This window comes from Pristiophorus japonicus, chromosome 1 (assembly GCF_044704955.1).
Source record: "Pristiophorus japonicus isolate sPriJap1 chromosome 1, sPriJap1.hap1, whole genome shotgun sequence".
In the NCBI taxonomy this organism is placed as follows: Eukaryota; Metazoa; Chordata; class Chondrichthyes; family Pristiophoridae; genus Pristiophorus; species Pristiophorus japonicus.
In genome coordinates this window covers 423,279,377-423,296,513 of record NC_091977.1, presented here as the reverse complement: position 1 = coordinate 423,296,513, position 17,137 = coordinate 423,279,377, and the positions used below count along the sequence as shown (strand labels likewise).

Below are 17,137 nucleotides of genomic sequence, written 5' to 3'. Positions count from 1 at the left end.
TACATGGGTCATACAACGTTAACAGTTTGTTGGAGCATAACAAATTGCGTGCCCTATCAAAAGCCCTTTCCTGGCTGTCCCCCCAGACCCAATCGCGACCTTTGCGTAGGAGCATATGTAGCGGCTCTAACAGCATGCTCAATTTGGGAAGAAAGTTACCAAAATAGTTCAGGAGCCCCAGGAACGAATGCAGCTCCGTCGTGTTACGGGGTCTGGGCGCTCTCTGGATCGCTTCCATTTTGCACGCAGTGGGTCTGATCCCGTCTGCTGCTACCCTCCTCCCCAGGAATTCTACCTCTGGAGCTAAGAAGACGCACTTCGCCTTTTTCAGTCGCAGCCCTACCCGGTCCAGTCTGCGTAGCACCTCCTCCAGGTTGTGGAGGTGTTCTTCAGTATCGCGACCCGTGATGAGGATGTCGTCTTGAAAAACCACTGTCCTTGGAATCGACTTGAGGAGGCTTTCCATATTTCGCTGAAAGATCACGGCGGCCGAACGAATCCCAAATGGACATCTGTTATACTCAAACAACCCCTTGTGTGTCGTGATGGTGTTCAGCTTCTTCGACTCACTTGCCAGCTCCTGGGTCATGTAAGCTGAGGTCAGGTCCAATTTTTTTAAAGTTTGCCACCGAATAGTGTCGCAAAGAGGTCCTCCGCTCTCGGTAGGTGGTACTGGTCTTGGAGTGACACCCGATTGATGGTGGCCTTGTAATCACCACATATCCTGACTGACCCATCCGCCTTGAGCACCGGCACGATCGGGCTCGCCCAGTCACTGGCAGGATGATGCCTTCCCTCAGCAGGCTGTCCAATTCGCATTCTATCTTTTCCCGCATCACGTACGGCACCGTTCTGGCCTTGTGGTGTACTGGCCTGGTGTCCGGGTTTATGTGAATCACTACCTTCACCCCCATGAAAGTGCCAATGCCGGGTTGAAATAATGAGTCAAATTTGTCCAGGACCTGTGAGCCTGATACTCGCTCCACAGAAGAAATTGCATTGACATCGCCCCATTTCCAGTTCATGACAGCAAGCCAACTCCTCCCCAGTAGTGCGGGACCATCCCCCAGGACTATCCAGAGTGGCAACCTGTTCTCCAAATCTTTGTGGGTCACGACTACCGTGGCGCTGCCTAGTACCGGAATGATCTCCTTTGTATATGTCCGTAGCTGTGCGTCAATCGGCAATAATTTTGGCCTTCTGGCCTTGGGACACCCACAACCTTTCTAACTGTTTGATACTCATCAGGGACTGGCTGGCCCCCGTGTCTAGTTCCATTAATACTGGGATGCCATTGAGGAGCACTTTCATTATTATCGGTGGCGTCTTGGTATATGAACTGAATATGTGATCCACATGAACTCGCTGATCTTCAGCTTCCAACAATTTCCCCCAGTATTCATTTGGCCTTGTAAGGATTACATCGGGCCAATTCTCCTCATACATCAATCTGGCTGCAGGCTTCCTGCACATACACGCCAAGTGAACGCTGATGTTGCAGTTTCTGCAGGTATATTGCTGATACCAGCAAACTCTGGCTGGGTGTTTGCTTCCCTGTTATTGGAAACAAAAGGTCCATTACCAGTCGATCATCTCTGACTGTCCCTGTAACTGTCCTTAAGTGCAACATTAACAGGTGTTGATGGCCCCATTACTGGCTGCATTGTCCATTGCGATGGCATGAATTGCCGTTCAGCTAACCATTGTCTCTGATGAATTCGCCCTTTCGGTTTGACTACATGCTGGGGCATGTCCGATTGCCCTTGTCTGCTTCAAGAACTGTGTGCCGCGTTAACAATGTTGACTCCCTGGTCGTTTGCCGCATTTGAGCCCAGAATTTTGTCATACATCATTCTGGTCTCTTCCTCCCTTGAGATAAATGTCTGGGCTATCAGGGTCGCCGCTTCCAAGGTCAAGTCTTTGGTCTCAAGCAGTTTCCTGAAAACCCCAGCATGTCCGATGCCCTCAATAAAAAAGTCTCGCAGCATCTCCACTCTGCATGCATCTGTGAACTTACATACGCTCGCCATTCACCAGAGATCTGCCACAAAGTTAGGAACGCTTTGCCCTTCTCGTCGCCGGTGCGTGTAAAACTGGTGTCTCGCCATGTGCATGCTGCTCGTGGGTTTAAGGTGTTCCCCGATCAATTTACTGAGCTCTGCAAACATCTTGTCCGCCGGCTTCTCTGGCGCTAGAAGCTCCTTCATCAGGGAGTACGTTCTGGATCCACAAACCGTTAAGAGATGAGCCCTGCGTTTGTCAGCCAAATCCTGTCCCAACCATTCCTTAGTGACAAAACTTTGCTGTAGTCTCTCAATAAAATCATCACAATCATCAGCAACACAGTACCTCTCTTCTGTGCTGCTAGTGGCCATGCCCGCATGGTTTACATCCCAGTTTCTCGTCGCCAATGATATGTCCTTACTATATAGTATAAATGCACACGAGGCCCATACTTGAGAGAAGGTCACTCTGTGATCAGTTACCTTTATTACCAAGACCTCAAGTGATGAAGGTGGGTGGAGCTTCCCCTTTTATACCTGAAAGTTCAGGATAGGAGTGTCTCCCACAAGTACGCCCCTTGTGATTAATGTTCTCAAGGTGTACAACTTAGGTCAGCTTATACATGTGTTACAATGATAGTTGAATACATGACAGGATCAGTTCCTATGGACTGGACGGTAGCTAATGTAACACCACTGTTTAAAAAAGGAGGGAGCGAGAAAACGGGTAATTATAGACCGGTTAGCCTGACATCAGTAGTGGGGAAAATGTTGTAATCAATCATTAAGGATGAAATAGCAGCGCGTGTGGAAAGCAGTGACAGGATCGGTCCAAGTCAGCATGGATTTATGAAAGGGAAATCATGTTTGACAAATCTTCTGGAATTTTTTGAGGATGTAACTAGTAGAGTGGACAAGGGAGAACCAGTGGATGTGGTGTATTTGGACTTTCAAAATGCTTTTGACAAGGTCCCACACAAGAGATTGGTGTACAAAATCAAAACACATGGTATTGGGAGTAATGTACTGACATGGATAGAGAACTGGTTGACAGACAGGAAGCAGAGAGTCGGGATAAACGGGTCCTTTTCAGAATGGCAGGCAGTGACTAGTGGAGTGCCGCAGGGCTCAGTGCCTGGAGCCCAGCTCTTTACAATATACATTAATGATTTAGATGAAGGAAGTGAGTGTAATATCTCCAAGTTTGCAGATGACACTAAACTGGGTGGCGGTGTGAGCTCTGTTGAGGATGCTAAAAGGCTGCAGGGTGATTGGACAGGTTAGATGGGTGGCAAATGCATGGCAGATGCAGTATAATGTGGATAAATGTGAGGTTATCCACTTTGGGGGCAAAAACAGGAAGGCAGAATATTATGTGAATGGCGGCAGATTCGGAAAGGGGGAGGTGCAATGAGACCTCGGTGTCATGGTTCATTAGTCATTGAAAGTTGGCATGCAGGTACAGCAGGCAATGACAAAGGCAAATGGTATGTTGGCCTTCATAGCTAGGGGATTTGTGTATAGGAGCAGGGAGGTCTTACTGCAGTTGTACAGGACCTTGGTGAGGCCTCACCTGGAATATTGTGTTCAGTTTTGGTCTCCTAATCTGAAGAAGAATGTTCTTGCTATTGAGGGAGTGCAGCAAAGGTTCACCAGACTGATTCCCGGGATGGCGGGACTGACATAAGAGGAGAGACTGGATCAACTGGGCCTTTATACACTGGAGTTTAGAAGGATGAGAGGGGATCTCCTAGAAACTTATAAGATTCTGGCAGGACTGGACAGGTTAGATGCGGGAAGAATGTTCCTGCTGATGGGGAAGTCCAGAATCAGGGGACACAGTCTTAGGATAAGCGGTAGACCATTTAGGACTGAGATGATGAGAAACTTCTTCACTCAGAGAGTTGTTAACCTGTGGAATTCCCTGCCGCAGAGAGTTGTTGATGCCAGTTCATTGGATATATTCAAGAGGGAATTAGATATGGCCCTTACAGCTAAAGGGATTAAGGGGTATTGGGAGAACGCAGGAAAGGGGTACTGAGGTAATGATCAGCCATGATCTTATTGAATGGTGGTGCAGGCTCGAAGTGCCAAATGGCCGACTCCTGCACCTATTTTCTATGTTTCAATGTTTCAATATAGGGCTAGAAACTCCACTTTTTTGCTTATCGCCCAAAAATGTGCATTATTTCCGGTATGGGTGGTAAAAAAGGGTTTTCAGATCGCCGGCTTCTCGCCCATTCTCAATGAACCTAGTCTCCATTTTAGAAAATAGGCGTTACCACGAGCGATATGCGCGGTAAAATGTAGCCGTCCTTAGCAATGGCACGGCAGTGCTCGATTCCCGTGATTCAGGTCAAGGGTCATCATGACATGTGCAGAAGAGGAGACAGAGAGAGAGGGAGCTCAGAGGGTCTGAAGGGTGGCTGGATGTGGTGTGGCTGCTTAGGAGGAAGGAGGGAGACTTTAGCGCTTCACAGCAAGCAGGCAAACAAAAATTAGCTGTTTCCAGCCACATATGTGCCAGGATTTGGTCTATAATGGAGAGAGAGGAGGAGGCATCATAGCATGCTGTGAAGACTGACGCTGGAGAGAGCAACGAGGTGGGAGATGAGCACATTGGAGGGCGCAAAAGAGCCAGGAGGTTCTTGGCCGAGGCAAATGCCTCCCTCCTGTAGGAGATCGAGTCACGCTGGGGTGATGTGACACAGGGAGGGCGTGGGAAGCCCACCCCAAAGGCTTACCAGAAGATATGGGCTGAGACAGCAGAGGTGGTCTCGTTGGCGACCAATGAGATTCGTGAGGGCAATCAATGCCGCAAACGATGGAATGACCTTGTGAGATCCGCAAGAGTAAGTATTACATTGATTTACATGTACTTTTGTATTTATATAATTTGATTTGTAACAGCCATGAGTGACTATCAGCAGATGTGCTGTCTTTCACTTTTACCAGGAATGTTTTATTCAAAGCCTGCGGTCACGGTGTACATCTTTAGGTAAAGAATTATAATTTTCATAATAATCATGATTACTTCTGTCGGTTATGCATTGTATCAGTCTCTGTGACAGTACCTAGCAATGATATTCTGCAATGATCTCATGCTATGTTGTCCTGTCACCTTTTACAGAAGAAGCTATCGACGATGAGGTCCATGCAGAGGCGAACGGGTGGGGGGCCATCAGTCCCCAGCGACATCACTGACATGGAGGAGCGGGTGCTCGCTCTAGTGGGGAAGCACCCCCGGACAGCCACGGACGCATCCGCAGACCCTGAAGTTATGCCACGTGAATAAAGTTAACACCATTGCGTGATGTGAAGTCAATTGATGCCACACCCACTCATATCTGAGCAATCATATATGACAGATGATTTCTAAAATTGTCATAGAAATAATGCTGGCCTAATGAAAATCATTGCAATGCAAATGTGTTGATGGTCATGAAATGTGATGTCTGTGATGATTTTGAGAGCGGTGGTGCTTTTGTCCTGCATATGCTATGTAGCACTGGACTCACCTTGTGACCCTAGCAGCCCCTTCTCCTCTAATAACCTCATTTGTGTTTTGCAGCTCAGCCAGCAGCGCAGCCCCAGGCAAGACCACAGAGGCCAGAAGGTGGGGGCGCAGGGCCAGACTCGGCGGACGATCCTACATCTGATGCTGAGGAGCTCCGACGGGTCTGTTCTCTACGGATGAGAGCGCGGACTTCGAGGAACCTGCATCGCCACGCTCCAGAAGCCATTCCACCTCAAGGCCATCTAGTGGTCTTCCGTTGATTCCCGCCTCCACTGTGGAGGCACCGCCCCCAAGCACCTCCACAGGATGGTGCCGACCCCGCGGAGGTCTTGTTGACGCGGCAGGTCTGTTCCACGTGCGCCACATGACAGCAGACAGATGGTACAGTCGTCCAGGAGGATTGTAGACATTAGTAACCAGCTCATCTAAGCATTGGGGGGCATATTCAGACAGCTGGCCACCATGACCAAGTACATTCCTCGGATGGCGGAGACCCTGGATGCGAAAGCCAGGAACACTGCTGCCACAGGCCTCCCAGTGGTCCCCGAGCGCAGCACTCCACCCTGAATTTCCACATCACCACTACGAACGACAGATGAGAGCAAGGACCAAGATCCAGCTCCTGCATCAGAGAATGTTGCCCCCTCGGTACCCCCCCACTCCCGTACCCGTGCAACCACCGCCTCTGCCTTCATCCCCCCCAATGAGGCACTGCTTGAGGAGCTCCTCGGCCAGACGCCATGAAGTGAGGAGGGGAAGGGGTAGAGGTGGGGAGAAGAAGGGGAGGGGGGAAGGAAAGTGAGGTGCATGTCCACAGGTGATGGCTGTGTTATATTTCCATCTGGGTGTATGCAATTTGTTGTACTGTATGGGGGCTGGGGACCACGTTCCTGCTTTGCCTTTGTATTCTGTGTTGCTGGACATGTTGAACATTTGATTGATGTCAATGGTGGAAAAAGTGGGGTGTGGGCGGGGTTGGGTGTTATTGCCTGTGATACTTATGATTTCGGACCAATGTTGGTATAAAATATTTGTTATTGAACATAACCTTGTTGCGCATTGTCTCAGATAGCTGGACCGTTACACACTGGTGATTCCTTAACATGAAAGGGTTAAATACAACTTAACATTAATCAACATAAACTTTAACTGGCACAAAGGTGATGCCCATCATTGATGTCTGAGTTGCACACACACAGCAGTGTGTCAGCGTTGTCACTCACATCAACGCTCTTTCCGGCAAATCGTTCAGATATCAGCTCCTCACATAAGAGTCTTGCAACTATGTAGCCACCACGGGCCCTTTCCTGCAGTCTGGAGGGGATCGTGGGCATGGTTGCATAGCCAGCCTGATTGTCTGACCCTAGGTCAGCGTCCTGCCCCTTATCATCCTCTTCCTCTCTCTTCTGAGGTGGAGGATCAGTGCCTTCTGGCAATTCTTGGCCCCTCCTGATAGCCAGGTTGTGCAGCATGGAGTTCACGACCACGAATTTACCTACTTGCTCAGGTTTGTATTGTAGCTCCCCTCCTGAGTGGTCAAGACATCGGAAGCGCTGCTTAAGCACAGTTATTGTTTGTTGGCCCCATTGCATTGAAAGTATAATAGCGATTGATCAGAAGCAATGATTTCCTCACTAAAATACACCTGGAGTAAAGCCCCAATAGTCCAGAATCTGAAAATATGTCTGTTGAGATGTTCACTTCACCTGAGAAGAACTCCAGAGTCAATGCAAACTTCCCCGAAGTTGAGGCAGCCTTTTGAATGAAATGACCTGCGATTTAAAAATGCCAGCCACTCTGCGAGCTTTACTTCAGAACAGTTCCACTTTTTCTGGGCGTTTTTTTGGGTGAGCGATATTGTGGGCGATACTTATACGAGGTGGTGAAAGTGACAGAGGGTAATCTCCTGGGCTTTAGTTTTGCCAAATGTGCTCTTTACGAAAAAAAAAGTGGGCGGGCGGTATTATTGAATCTCCACGTTAATTCCGTGCGAAAAGTAACGCTGGGTGATATTATGGGTGTTGATTTCGCCCAGTCTGATGATTCCGCCCCAAAAGGTTGGGCAGGTGGTAATATTTTTTCCAGGCATTAAGCACATGGGGAAAGTAACGCTCAGCAATGTTTCCTAAAAATGCCCGTCAGTTTCAATTTTGTGCCAAAATGGGCAATATATGGGCATTATACGTCATTTCAGCAGTAAAATGGGCATTAAGTGGGCGTTAAGAATGCAAAAAAAGTGGAGGTTCTCGCCCATAGAGGCACTGGAGAGGGTGCAAAAAGGATTTACACGGATGATATCAGAACTGCGAGGTTATACCTATCAGGAAAGGATGATCAAGCTGTGTCTCTTCTCTTAAAAATAATGCTGGGGGGTGACCTAATTGAGGTCTTTAAAATTATGAAATGTTTTGAGAGAGTAGACAGAGAGAGTATTTCCACTTGTAGGAAAAAGTAAAACTGGAGGTCATCAATATAAAATAGACACCAAGAAATCATACAGGGAATTCAGAAGACACTTCTTTGCATTGAGTGGTGAAATGTGGAACTCACTACCACAGGGAGTAGTTGAGGCAAATAGTATAGATGCATTTAAGTGGAGTCTAAATAAGCATATGAGGGAGAAGGGAATAGAGGGTAATGCTGATAAAGCTGGATGAGGAAGAATGGGAGGAGGCTCAAGTGGAGCATAAATGCTGGCATGGGCTGATGTAATGGCTTGTTTCTGTGCTGTATATTCTATGTAATTCTGTTATTTTAAGACAGGTCTTAAAGGAGCAGAGAGAGGTCAAGAGGTGGAAAGGTTTAGGGAGGGAATTCCAGAGCTTTCAGCGCATCAAAACTAGTAACTCAAAAGTTTTCCTGTCATACTCACTTATTGTGCAGCCAGACAATTTTAGGCTTGGGGTTCCCCTCAGCTCTACAGGTAAAGTAGACCGTATTTCCTAAGGTTACATCTGCATCCTGGGGCTCTGAAGTAATGCGGGGTCTCTCTAGGGGAAAAAAACAAGTTGCATTACACACATATTTAAACAGTGTACTTATTGAGAACAAAACTATTTCATTTCAGCACATTCACAGTTTTACTCTTGAAGATGAGATTTTTGTCATGTAATTAACTGCTAGTAATGGAAAGTGGAGTACCAGTCTCGATAGTACTATTTGTGATTCTGCTTGTAAAGAAAGACTTGCCTTTCATGACCTCAGGATTTCCCAAAGTGCTTTACAGCCAAATAAGTACTTTTGAAGTGTAGTCACTGTTGTAATGTAGGAAATGCAGCAGGCAATTGCGCACAGCAAGCTCCCACAAACAGCAACATGATAATGACCAGATAATCTGTTTTAGTGATGTTGATTGAGGGATAAATATTGGCTATGGAATCTTTTACGTCCACCTGAGAGAGCAGACGGAGCCTCAGTTTAACGTCTCATCCGAAAGACGGCACCTCCAACAATGCAGCACTCCCTCAGTACTGTACTGGGAGAGTCAGCTGAGAATTTTGTGCTCAAGTCTATTCAAAGAGATTTAGGTATCCTCGAACAGGAAACACAGAGCGTTTGCATGCAAGTACAGCAAGCAATTAGGAAAGCAAATGCTATGTTGATCTTTATTGCAAAGGGGTTGGAGTATAACAGTAAGGAAGTCTTGCTACAATTGTACAGGGCTTTGGTGAGACCACACCTAGAGTATTCTGCAAGTTGTGGTCTCCTTATCTGAGGAAGGATATATTAACAAGAGCTTGTGCACAGAACTTGGCGACAGAGCTGAGTATATCGTAATCAGAGTGGATCACAAACAGAGTGGAAGAATTTGGTGACAGTCATAATTCAGTAGAGGAGGTAGGCAGTTTCTTATGTCTAACTCAAAAAGGAGGAGTGGAGTCACAGAACTCAAGGACTTTGTTAAGTGTCTAGATATCTAATATTTGGGTTATTTGTGTTTAGTATCGCAGTAAATCTCCTTAAACTTGAGTAAATATTTTTGTCTTTTTTCTCTCTACGTTAGGACAGTGGGTTAAACTAAGAAGTTTAGTTCATCGTTTAATAAATAGAGACATGACACGGCACCTCAGACCCATTGAATGCACACCCTGTGTCATGTAAGAATTCCAGGTGGTTTCTCGTGCCCTGGACAAACACATGTGCAGGAAGTGTCGTCAGCTGGAGGAGCTCGAGCTCCAGGTTTTTGAGTTTGAGCAACAGCTGGCGTCATTACAGAGCATCCATGCATAGCATGTTTCAGGAGGTGGTCACCCGCAGTTTAAGAGTTTGCAGGCAGAGAGGAAATGGGTGACCACTAGACAGACAAGGAGGACCAGGCAGGTAGTACAGGAGTCTGCTGAATGCATCTCACTCCCTAATCAGTGTTCAATACTGGTGAAGGTGATGGTTCTTCTGGGGAGCACAGCCAAGTCCCATGGCACCATGGATGGCGCAGCTGTGCAGAGGATGGGGGGGTGGGGGTAGAGGAGGAGGAAGATCAGAAAAGCAATAGTAATAGGGGATTCAATAATTATGGGAATAGACAGGCATTTCTGTAACCAAAGACATGACTCCAGAATGGTATGTTGCCTCCCTGGTGCCACAGTTTAAGAAGTCACTGAGCAGCTATAGGACATTCTGAGGGGGGCGGGTGAACAGCCAGAGCTCGTGATCCAATGGCAGAGGTGGAAAGAGGGATGAGGTCCTGCAGTCGGATTTTAGGGAGCTAGAAAATAGATTAATAAGCAGGACCTCAAAGGTAGTAATGTGCAGAATATCCCTGGTGCCACGCACTAGTGATTACAGAAATAAAAAGATAGAGCAGATGAATGCGTGGCTGGAGAGATGGTGCAGGACAGAGGCCTTTAGATTCCTGAGGCATTGGGATCACTTCTAGGGGAGGTGGGACATGTACAAGCTGAACCGGTTGCACCTTAACAGGGCCAGGACCAATATCCTCGTTTTCTAGTGCTGTTGGGGAGGGTACAAATTAGCTTGGCAGTGGGGTGGGAACCTGAGCATAGGTTCAGAAGGGAGAGAAGCAAAGCTGGGAATGTAAATATAAATTAGGATGTGAATTTGTAAGGCAGAGGAAAAAATGGCTAGAAAATAGAGAACAAAGGGGTTTGGAAGTGCATAATGGTATATACTTCAATGCATGGAGTCTGGCGAATAAGGCAGATGAGCTGAGGGGACAGATAGACATGTGGAAGTATGATATCATAGCTATTACTGAAATATAGATGAAAGAAGGGCAGAAATTCCAACAATATTACTGGTTACAGGGTTTTCAGACGAAATAGAGAGGGAGATAAAAATTGATGGGGGTGTCGTAATATTGGTTAAAGAAACAATTACAGCTGTGAGGATGGTTGATATGTTAGAAGGATCATCAAATGAGACCATATGGGTTGAATTGAATAACAAAAAAGGGGTGATCACACTGGTGGAAGTGTACTACAGACCACCAAAGAGTCAGAGGGTGATAGAGGAAATTTCTGAGACGTGCAAAAACAATAGGGCAGTATTAGTAGAGGATTTCAACTAACCTAATATTAACTGGGAAAACATTAGTGTAAGAAGTATAAAGGGTGCAGAATTGTTAAAATGCATTCATGAGAACTATTTTAGCCAGTACATAGCAATCCCAACAAGAGATGATTAAGAAAGGAAAGATAAATTATGAAAGTAGACCAGCACAAAATATAAAAAGAGATAGCAAGAGTTTCTACAGATATATAAAAAGGAAAAGAGTGGCTAAAGTAAATGTTGGTCCCTTAAAGGACAAGACCGGGGAATTAGTGATGGGGAACATGGAGATGGCAAAAACTCTGAACAAATATTTTGTATCAGTCTTTACGGTAGAGGACACTAACAATATCCCAACAGTGGATAGTCAAGGGGCTATGGGCGGGGGGGGACGGGGGGGGGGGGGCGGGGGAGGAACTCAACTCAATCACAATCACTCAGTAAGATAATGGGACTAAAGGCAGATAAATCCCCTGGAACTGATGGCTTGCATCCTAGGATCTTAAGAGAAGTAATGGCAGGGACTGTGAATGCATTGGTTGTAATTTACCAAAATTCCCTGGATTCTGGGGAGGTCCCAGCAGATTGGAAAACTGCAAATGTAACACCCCTATTTAAAAAGGGAGGCAGTCAAAAAGCAGGAAACTATAGAGCAGTTATCCTAACATTTGTGGTTGGGAAAATGTTGGAGTCCATTATTAAAGAAGCAGTAGCAGGACATTTGGAAAAGCATCATTCGGTCAGGCAGAGTCAGCATGGATTTATGAAGGAGAAGTCATGTTTGACAAATTTGCTGGAATTCTTTGAGGATGTAACAAACAGGCTGGATAAAGGGGAAAGGAGATCAGTGGATGTGGTGTATTTGGACTTTTAGAAGGCATTTGACAAGGTGCTACATAAAAGGTTACTGCACAAGATATAAATTCACGGGGTTGTGTGTAATATATTAGCATGGATAGAGGATTGGCTAACTAACAGAAAACAGAGAGTCGGAATAAATGGTTCATTCTCGGGTTGGGCAATCAGTAACTAGTGGGGTGCCGCAGGGATCAGTGCTGGGACCCCAACTATTTACAATCTATATTAACGACTTGGATGAAGGGATCGAGTGAAACGTAGCCAAGTTTGCTGATGATACAAAGGGGAGGTATAGCAATGTGTGAGGAGGACACAAAAAACCTGCAAAAGGACATAGACAGGCTAAGTGAGTGGGCAAAAAATTGGCGGATGGAGTATAATGTTGGAAAGTGCGAGGTTATACACTTTGGCAGAAAAAAATCGAAGAGCGAGTTATTATTTAAATGGAGAAAAATTGCAAAGTGCTGCAGTACAGTGGGAACTGGGGGTCCTGGTGCTTGTAACACAAAAGGTTAGTATGCAGGTTCAGCAAGTGATCAGGAAGGCCAATGGAATCTTGGTCTTTATTGCAAAAGGGATGTATAAAAGCAGGGAAGTCTTGCTACAGATATACAGGGTATTGGTGAGGCCACACCGGTGTACAGTTTTGGTTTTCATATTTAAGAAAGGATATAATTGTTTTGGAAGCAGTTCAGAGAAGGTTCACTCGGTTGATTTCGGAGATGAGGGGATTGACATGAGGAAAGGTTGAGTAGGTTAGGCCTCTACTCATTGGAATTCAGAAGAATGAGAGGTGATCTTATCCCAGGGTATTAAAATAGATGGCGGAAGTTATAGCAGATGCATTCGTTATAATCTACCAAAATTCTCTGGACTCTGGGGAGGTACCAGCGGATTGGAAAGCAGCTAATGTGACGCCTCTGTTTAAAAAACGGGGCAGACAAAAGGCAGGTAACTATAGGCCGGTTAGTTTAACATCTGTAGTGGGGAAAATGCTTGAAGCTATCATTAAGGAAGAAATGGCGGGACATCGAGATAGGAATAGTGCAATCAAGCAGACACAACATGGATTCATGAAGGGGAAATCATGTTTAACTAATTTACTGGAATTCTTTGAGGATATAACGAGCATGGTGGATAGAGGTGTACCGATGGATGTGGTGTATTTAGATTTCCAAAAGGCATTCGATAAGGTGCCACACAAAAGGTTACTGCAGAAGATAAAGGTACGCAGAGTCAGAGGAAATGTATTAGCATGGATCGAAAATTGGCTGGCAAACAGAAAGCAGAGAGTCGGGATAAATGGGTCCTTTTCGGGTTGGAAATCGGTGGTTAGTGGTGTGCCACAGGGATCGGTACTGGGACCACAGCTGTTTACAATATACATAGATGACCTGGAAGAGGGGACAGAGTGTAGTGTAACAAAATTTGCAGATGACACAAAGATTAATGGGAAAGCAGGTTGTGTAGAGGACACAAAGAGGCTACAAAGAGATTTAGATAGGTTAAGCGAATTGGCTAAGGTTTGGCAGATGGAATACAATGTCGGAAAATGTGAGGTCATCCACCTTGCGGGAAAAAAAACAGTAAAAGGGAATATTATTTGAATGGGAAGAAATTACAACATGCTGCGGTGCAGAGGGACCTGGGGGTCCTTGTGCATGAATCCCAAAAAGTTAGTTTGCAGGTGCAGCAGGTAATCAGGAAGGCGAATGGAATGTTGGCCTTCATTGCAAGAGGGATGGAGTACAAAAGCAGGGAGGTCCTGCTGCAACTGTACAGGGTATTGGTGAGGCTGCACCTGGAGTACTGCGTGCAGTTTTGGTCACCTTACTTAAGGAAGGATATACTAGCTTTGGAGGGGGTACAGAGATGATTCACTAGGCTGATTCCGAAGATGAGGGGGTTACCTTATGATGATAGATTGAGTAGACTGGGTCTTTACTCGTTGGAGTTCAGAAGGATGAGGGGTGATCTTATAGAAGCATTTAAAATAATGAAAGGGATAGACAAGATAGAGGCAGAGAGGTTGTTTCCACTGGTCGGAGAGACTAGAACTAGGGGGTACAGCCTCAAAATACGGGGGAGCCAATTTAAAACCGAGTTGAGAAGGAATTTCTTGTCCCAGAGGGTTGTGAATCTGTGGAATTCTCTGCCCAAGGAAGCAGTTGAGGCTAGCTCATTGAATGTATTCAAATCACAGATAGATAGATTTTTAACCAATAAGGGAATTAAGAGTTATGGGGAGCGGGCGGGTAAGTGGAGCTGAGTCCACGGCCAGATCAGCCATGATCTTGTTGAATGGCGGAGCAGGCTCGAGGGGCTAGATGGCCGACTCCTGTTCCTAATTCTTATGTTCTTATGTTCTTATGAAACATATAAGATTATGAGGGTGCTTGACAAGGTGGATGCAGAGAGGATGCTTTCACTGATAGGGAAGACTAGAACTAGGGGGCATAATCTTAGAATCGGGGGCTGCCCATTTAAAACTGTGATGAGGAGGAATTTCTTCTCAGAGGGTTGCAAATCTGTGGAATTCGCTGCCTCAGAGAGCAGTGGAAGCTGGCTCATTGAATAAATTTAAGACAGAGATAAACAGTTTCTTAACCAATAAGGGAATAAGGGATTATGTGAAGCGGGCAGGGAAGTGGACCTGAGTCCAAGATCGGATCAGCCATGATCGTATTAAATGGCGGAGCAGGCTCGAGGGGTCATATGACCTACTCCTGCTCCTATTTCTTAAGTTCTTATGTTATATAGAAACATAGAAAATAGGTGCAGGAGTAGGCCATTCAGCCCTTGGAGCCTGTACCACCATTCAATATGATCATGGCTGATCATGCACTTCAGTACCCCATTCCTGCTTTCTCTCCATACCCCTTGATCCTTTTAGTCATAAGGGCCACATCTAACACCCTTTTGAATATATCTAACAAACTGGCCTCAACAACTTTCTGTGGTAGAAAATTCCACATGCTCACAACTCTCTGAGTGAAAAAGTTTCTCCTCATCGCAGTCCTAAATGGCTTACCCCTTATCCTTAGACTGTGACCCCTGGTTCTGGACTTCCCCAACATCGGGAACATTCTGTCTGCATCGAATCTATCAAATCCCATCAGAATTTTATATGTTTCTATGAGATCCCCTCTCATTCTTCTAAATTCCATTGAATATAAGCCTAGTCGATCCAGTCTTTCTTCATATGTCAGTCCTGTCATCCCGGAAATCAGCCTGGTGAACCTTCGCTGCACTCCCTCAATAGCAAGAATGTCCTTCCTCAGAGTAGGAGGCCAAAACTGTACACAATATTCAAGGTGTGGCCTCACCAAGGCTCTGTACAACTGTAGTAAGATCTCCCTGCTCCTATACTCAAATCGTCTCGTTATGAAGGCCAACGTGCCATTTGCCTTCCTCACTGCCTGCTGTACCTGTATGTCAACTTTCAATGACTGATGTACCATGACACCCAGGTCTCGCACCTCCCCTTTTACTAATCTGTCACCATTCAGATAATAATCTGCCTTCCTGTTTTTATCACCAAAGTGGATAACCTCACATTTATCTACATTATACCGCATCTGCCATGTATTTGCCCACTCACCTAACCTGTCCAAGTCACCCTGCAGCCTCTTAGCATCCTCCTCATAGCTCACACTGCCACCCAGCTTAGTGTCATCTGCAAACTTGGAGATATTACATTCAATTCCTTCATCTAAATCATGAATGGATATTGTAAATAGCTGGGGTCCCAGCCACTGAACCTTGCAGTACCCCACTAGTCACTGCCTGCCATACTGAAAAGGACCCGTTTATTCCTACTCTTTGCTTCCTGTCTGCCAACCAGTTCTCTATCCATGTCAGTACATTACCCCCAATACCATGTGCTTTAATTTTGAACAGTAATCTCTTATGTGGGACCTTGTCAAAAGCCTTTTGAAAGTCTAAATACACCACATCTACTGGCTCCCCCTTGTCCACTCTACTAGTTACAGCCTCAAAAAATTCTAGAAGATTTTTCAAGCATGATTTCCCTTTCATAAATCCTGTAAGAGAGTGGACAGTTCTAGAATTGGTTTTAGGAAATTAAGCTGGGTGGTGGAAGGGGCATTAATGGGAGATCATTTTGGTGGTAGTGATCGTAATTCATGGAATACGGTAGTATAGTGGTTATGTTACTGAACTAATGTTGGAAATACTCTGCAGGTCATGCAGCATCTGTGGAGAGAGAAATAGATTTAACGTTTCAGGTCAACACCCTTTCATCAAAACTGTAAAAATGCAGTGATATAACAGATTTTAAGCAGGTGCAGGGCAGGAAAAGGGGAAAGGGCAGGAAAGAACAAAAGGGAAGGTCTGTAATAGGTGTAATATAGAGCTCAACCTAGTGGACTATTGCTGCACATAGTGGACTACTGTGGTAATGCAAAAGCTGCTGAAAATACAATAAAAGTCACATTATGTATTGGAGCCATCTTGTAAAGTGTGTATTATTAGAGATGTCATAACGTATATATCACATTGGCAAATGAGGATGGGATTTTTGGATTCCCTAGCTGAAACTTTTGTTGCTGGATGGCAACCAACAGAGCGACTTTGAGAGGTTCTTTGTTTTGCAGCAGAGATAAAAATCCAAGGTAAATTATGAGCAAACTTGACTGAACTGAAGAGTCCAGATGGCCATGCCTCTGGAAATAATAGGGTGCTTGGGTGAGTTTCATCCCACCCAGGAGACTTTTAGAGTGTATGTGAAGCAGCTAGAAATGTTTTTCACTGCAAATAGCATTGTCAAAGTCCCCACTGATGAAAACCATAACCGTGTGGTGTTAGAAAGAAAACGGGCTATTTTCCTGACTAAAGCAGGCCCCGAGGTGTATAAAACCCTGAAAAATGGGCTTGTTCCCATCAAGCCAAAGGACACACCACTGATGGAGATTCTAACCAGCAGCATAGTCCTGAACGCCTGGAAATTGCTGAAAGTTATCGTTTTGGAATACAGAATCAATTCAGTGATGAGAGTATCAGTGAGTACATTGTAGCATTAAAAAAGTTATCCATTCACTGTCATTTCGGAAAGTTTCAGGATCGAGCTTTGCATGACCGCTTTGCTTGTGGGATGAAAAATTAAGAAATCAGAAGAAAGTTGTTGACAACCCCTAACTTGACTTTTGATTTAGCTTGTCAGACAGCTGTGTCAATGGATATGGCTTACCAATACACCCAAGAATTTTGCACCAATGACAGTCGTCAGACA

General features: G+C 45.4%; 1 protein-coding gene across 1 annotated transcript in view; it reads right to left on the bottom strand.

Moving 5' to 3' along the window:
- LOC139275249 (peroxidasin homolog) overlaps positions 1 to 17,137 on the bottom strand; it is an 813,818-nt gene that overhangs the window by 242,785 nt on the left and 553,896 nt on the right. Inside the window, exon 8 of the mRNA XM_070892453.1 lies at positions 8,393 to 8,510. Within this exon, the coding sequence (XP_070748554.1) occupies positions 8,393 to 8,510 (118 nt within the window). The remainder of the gene's footprint in view (positions 1 to 8,392; positions 8,511 to 17,137) is intronic.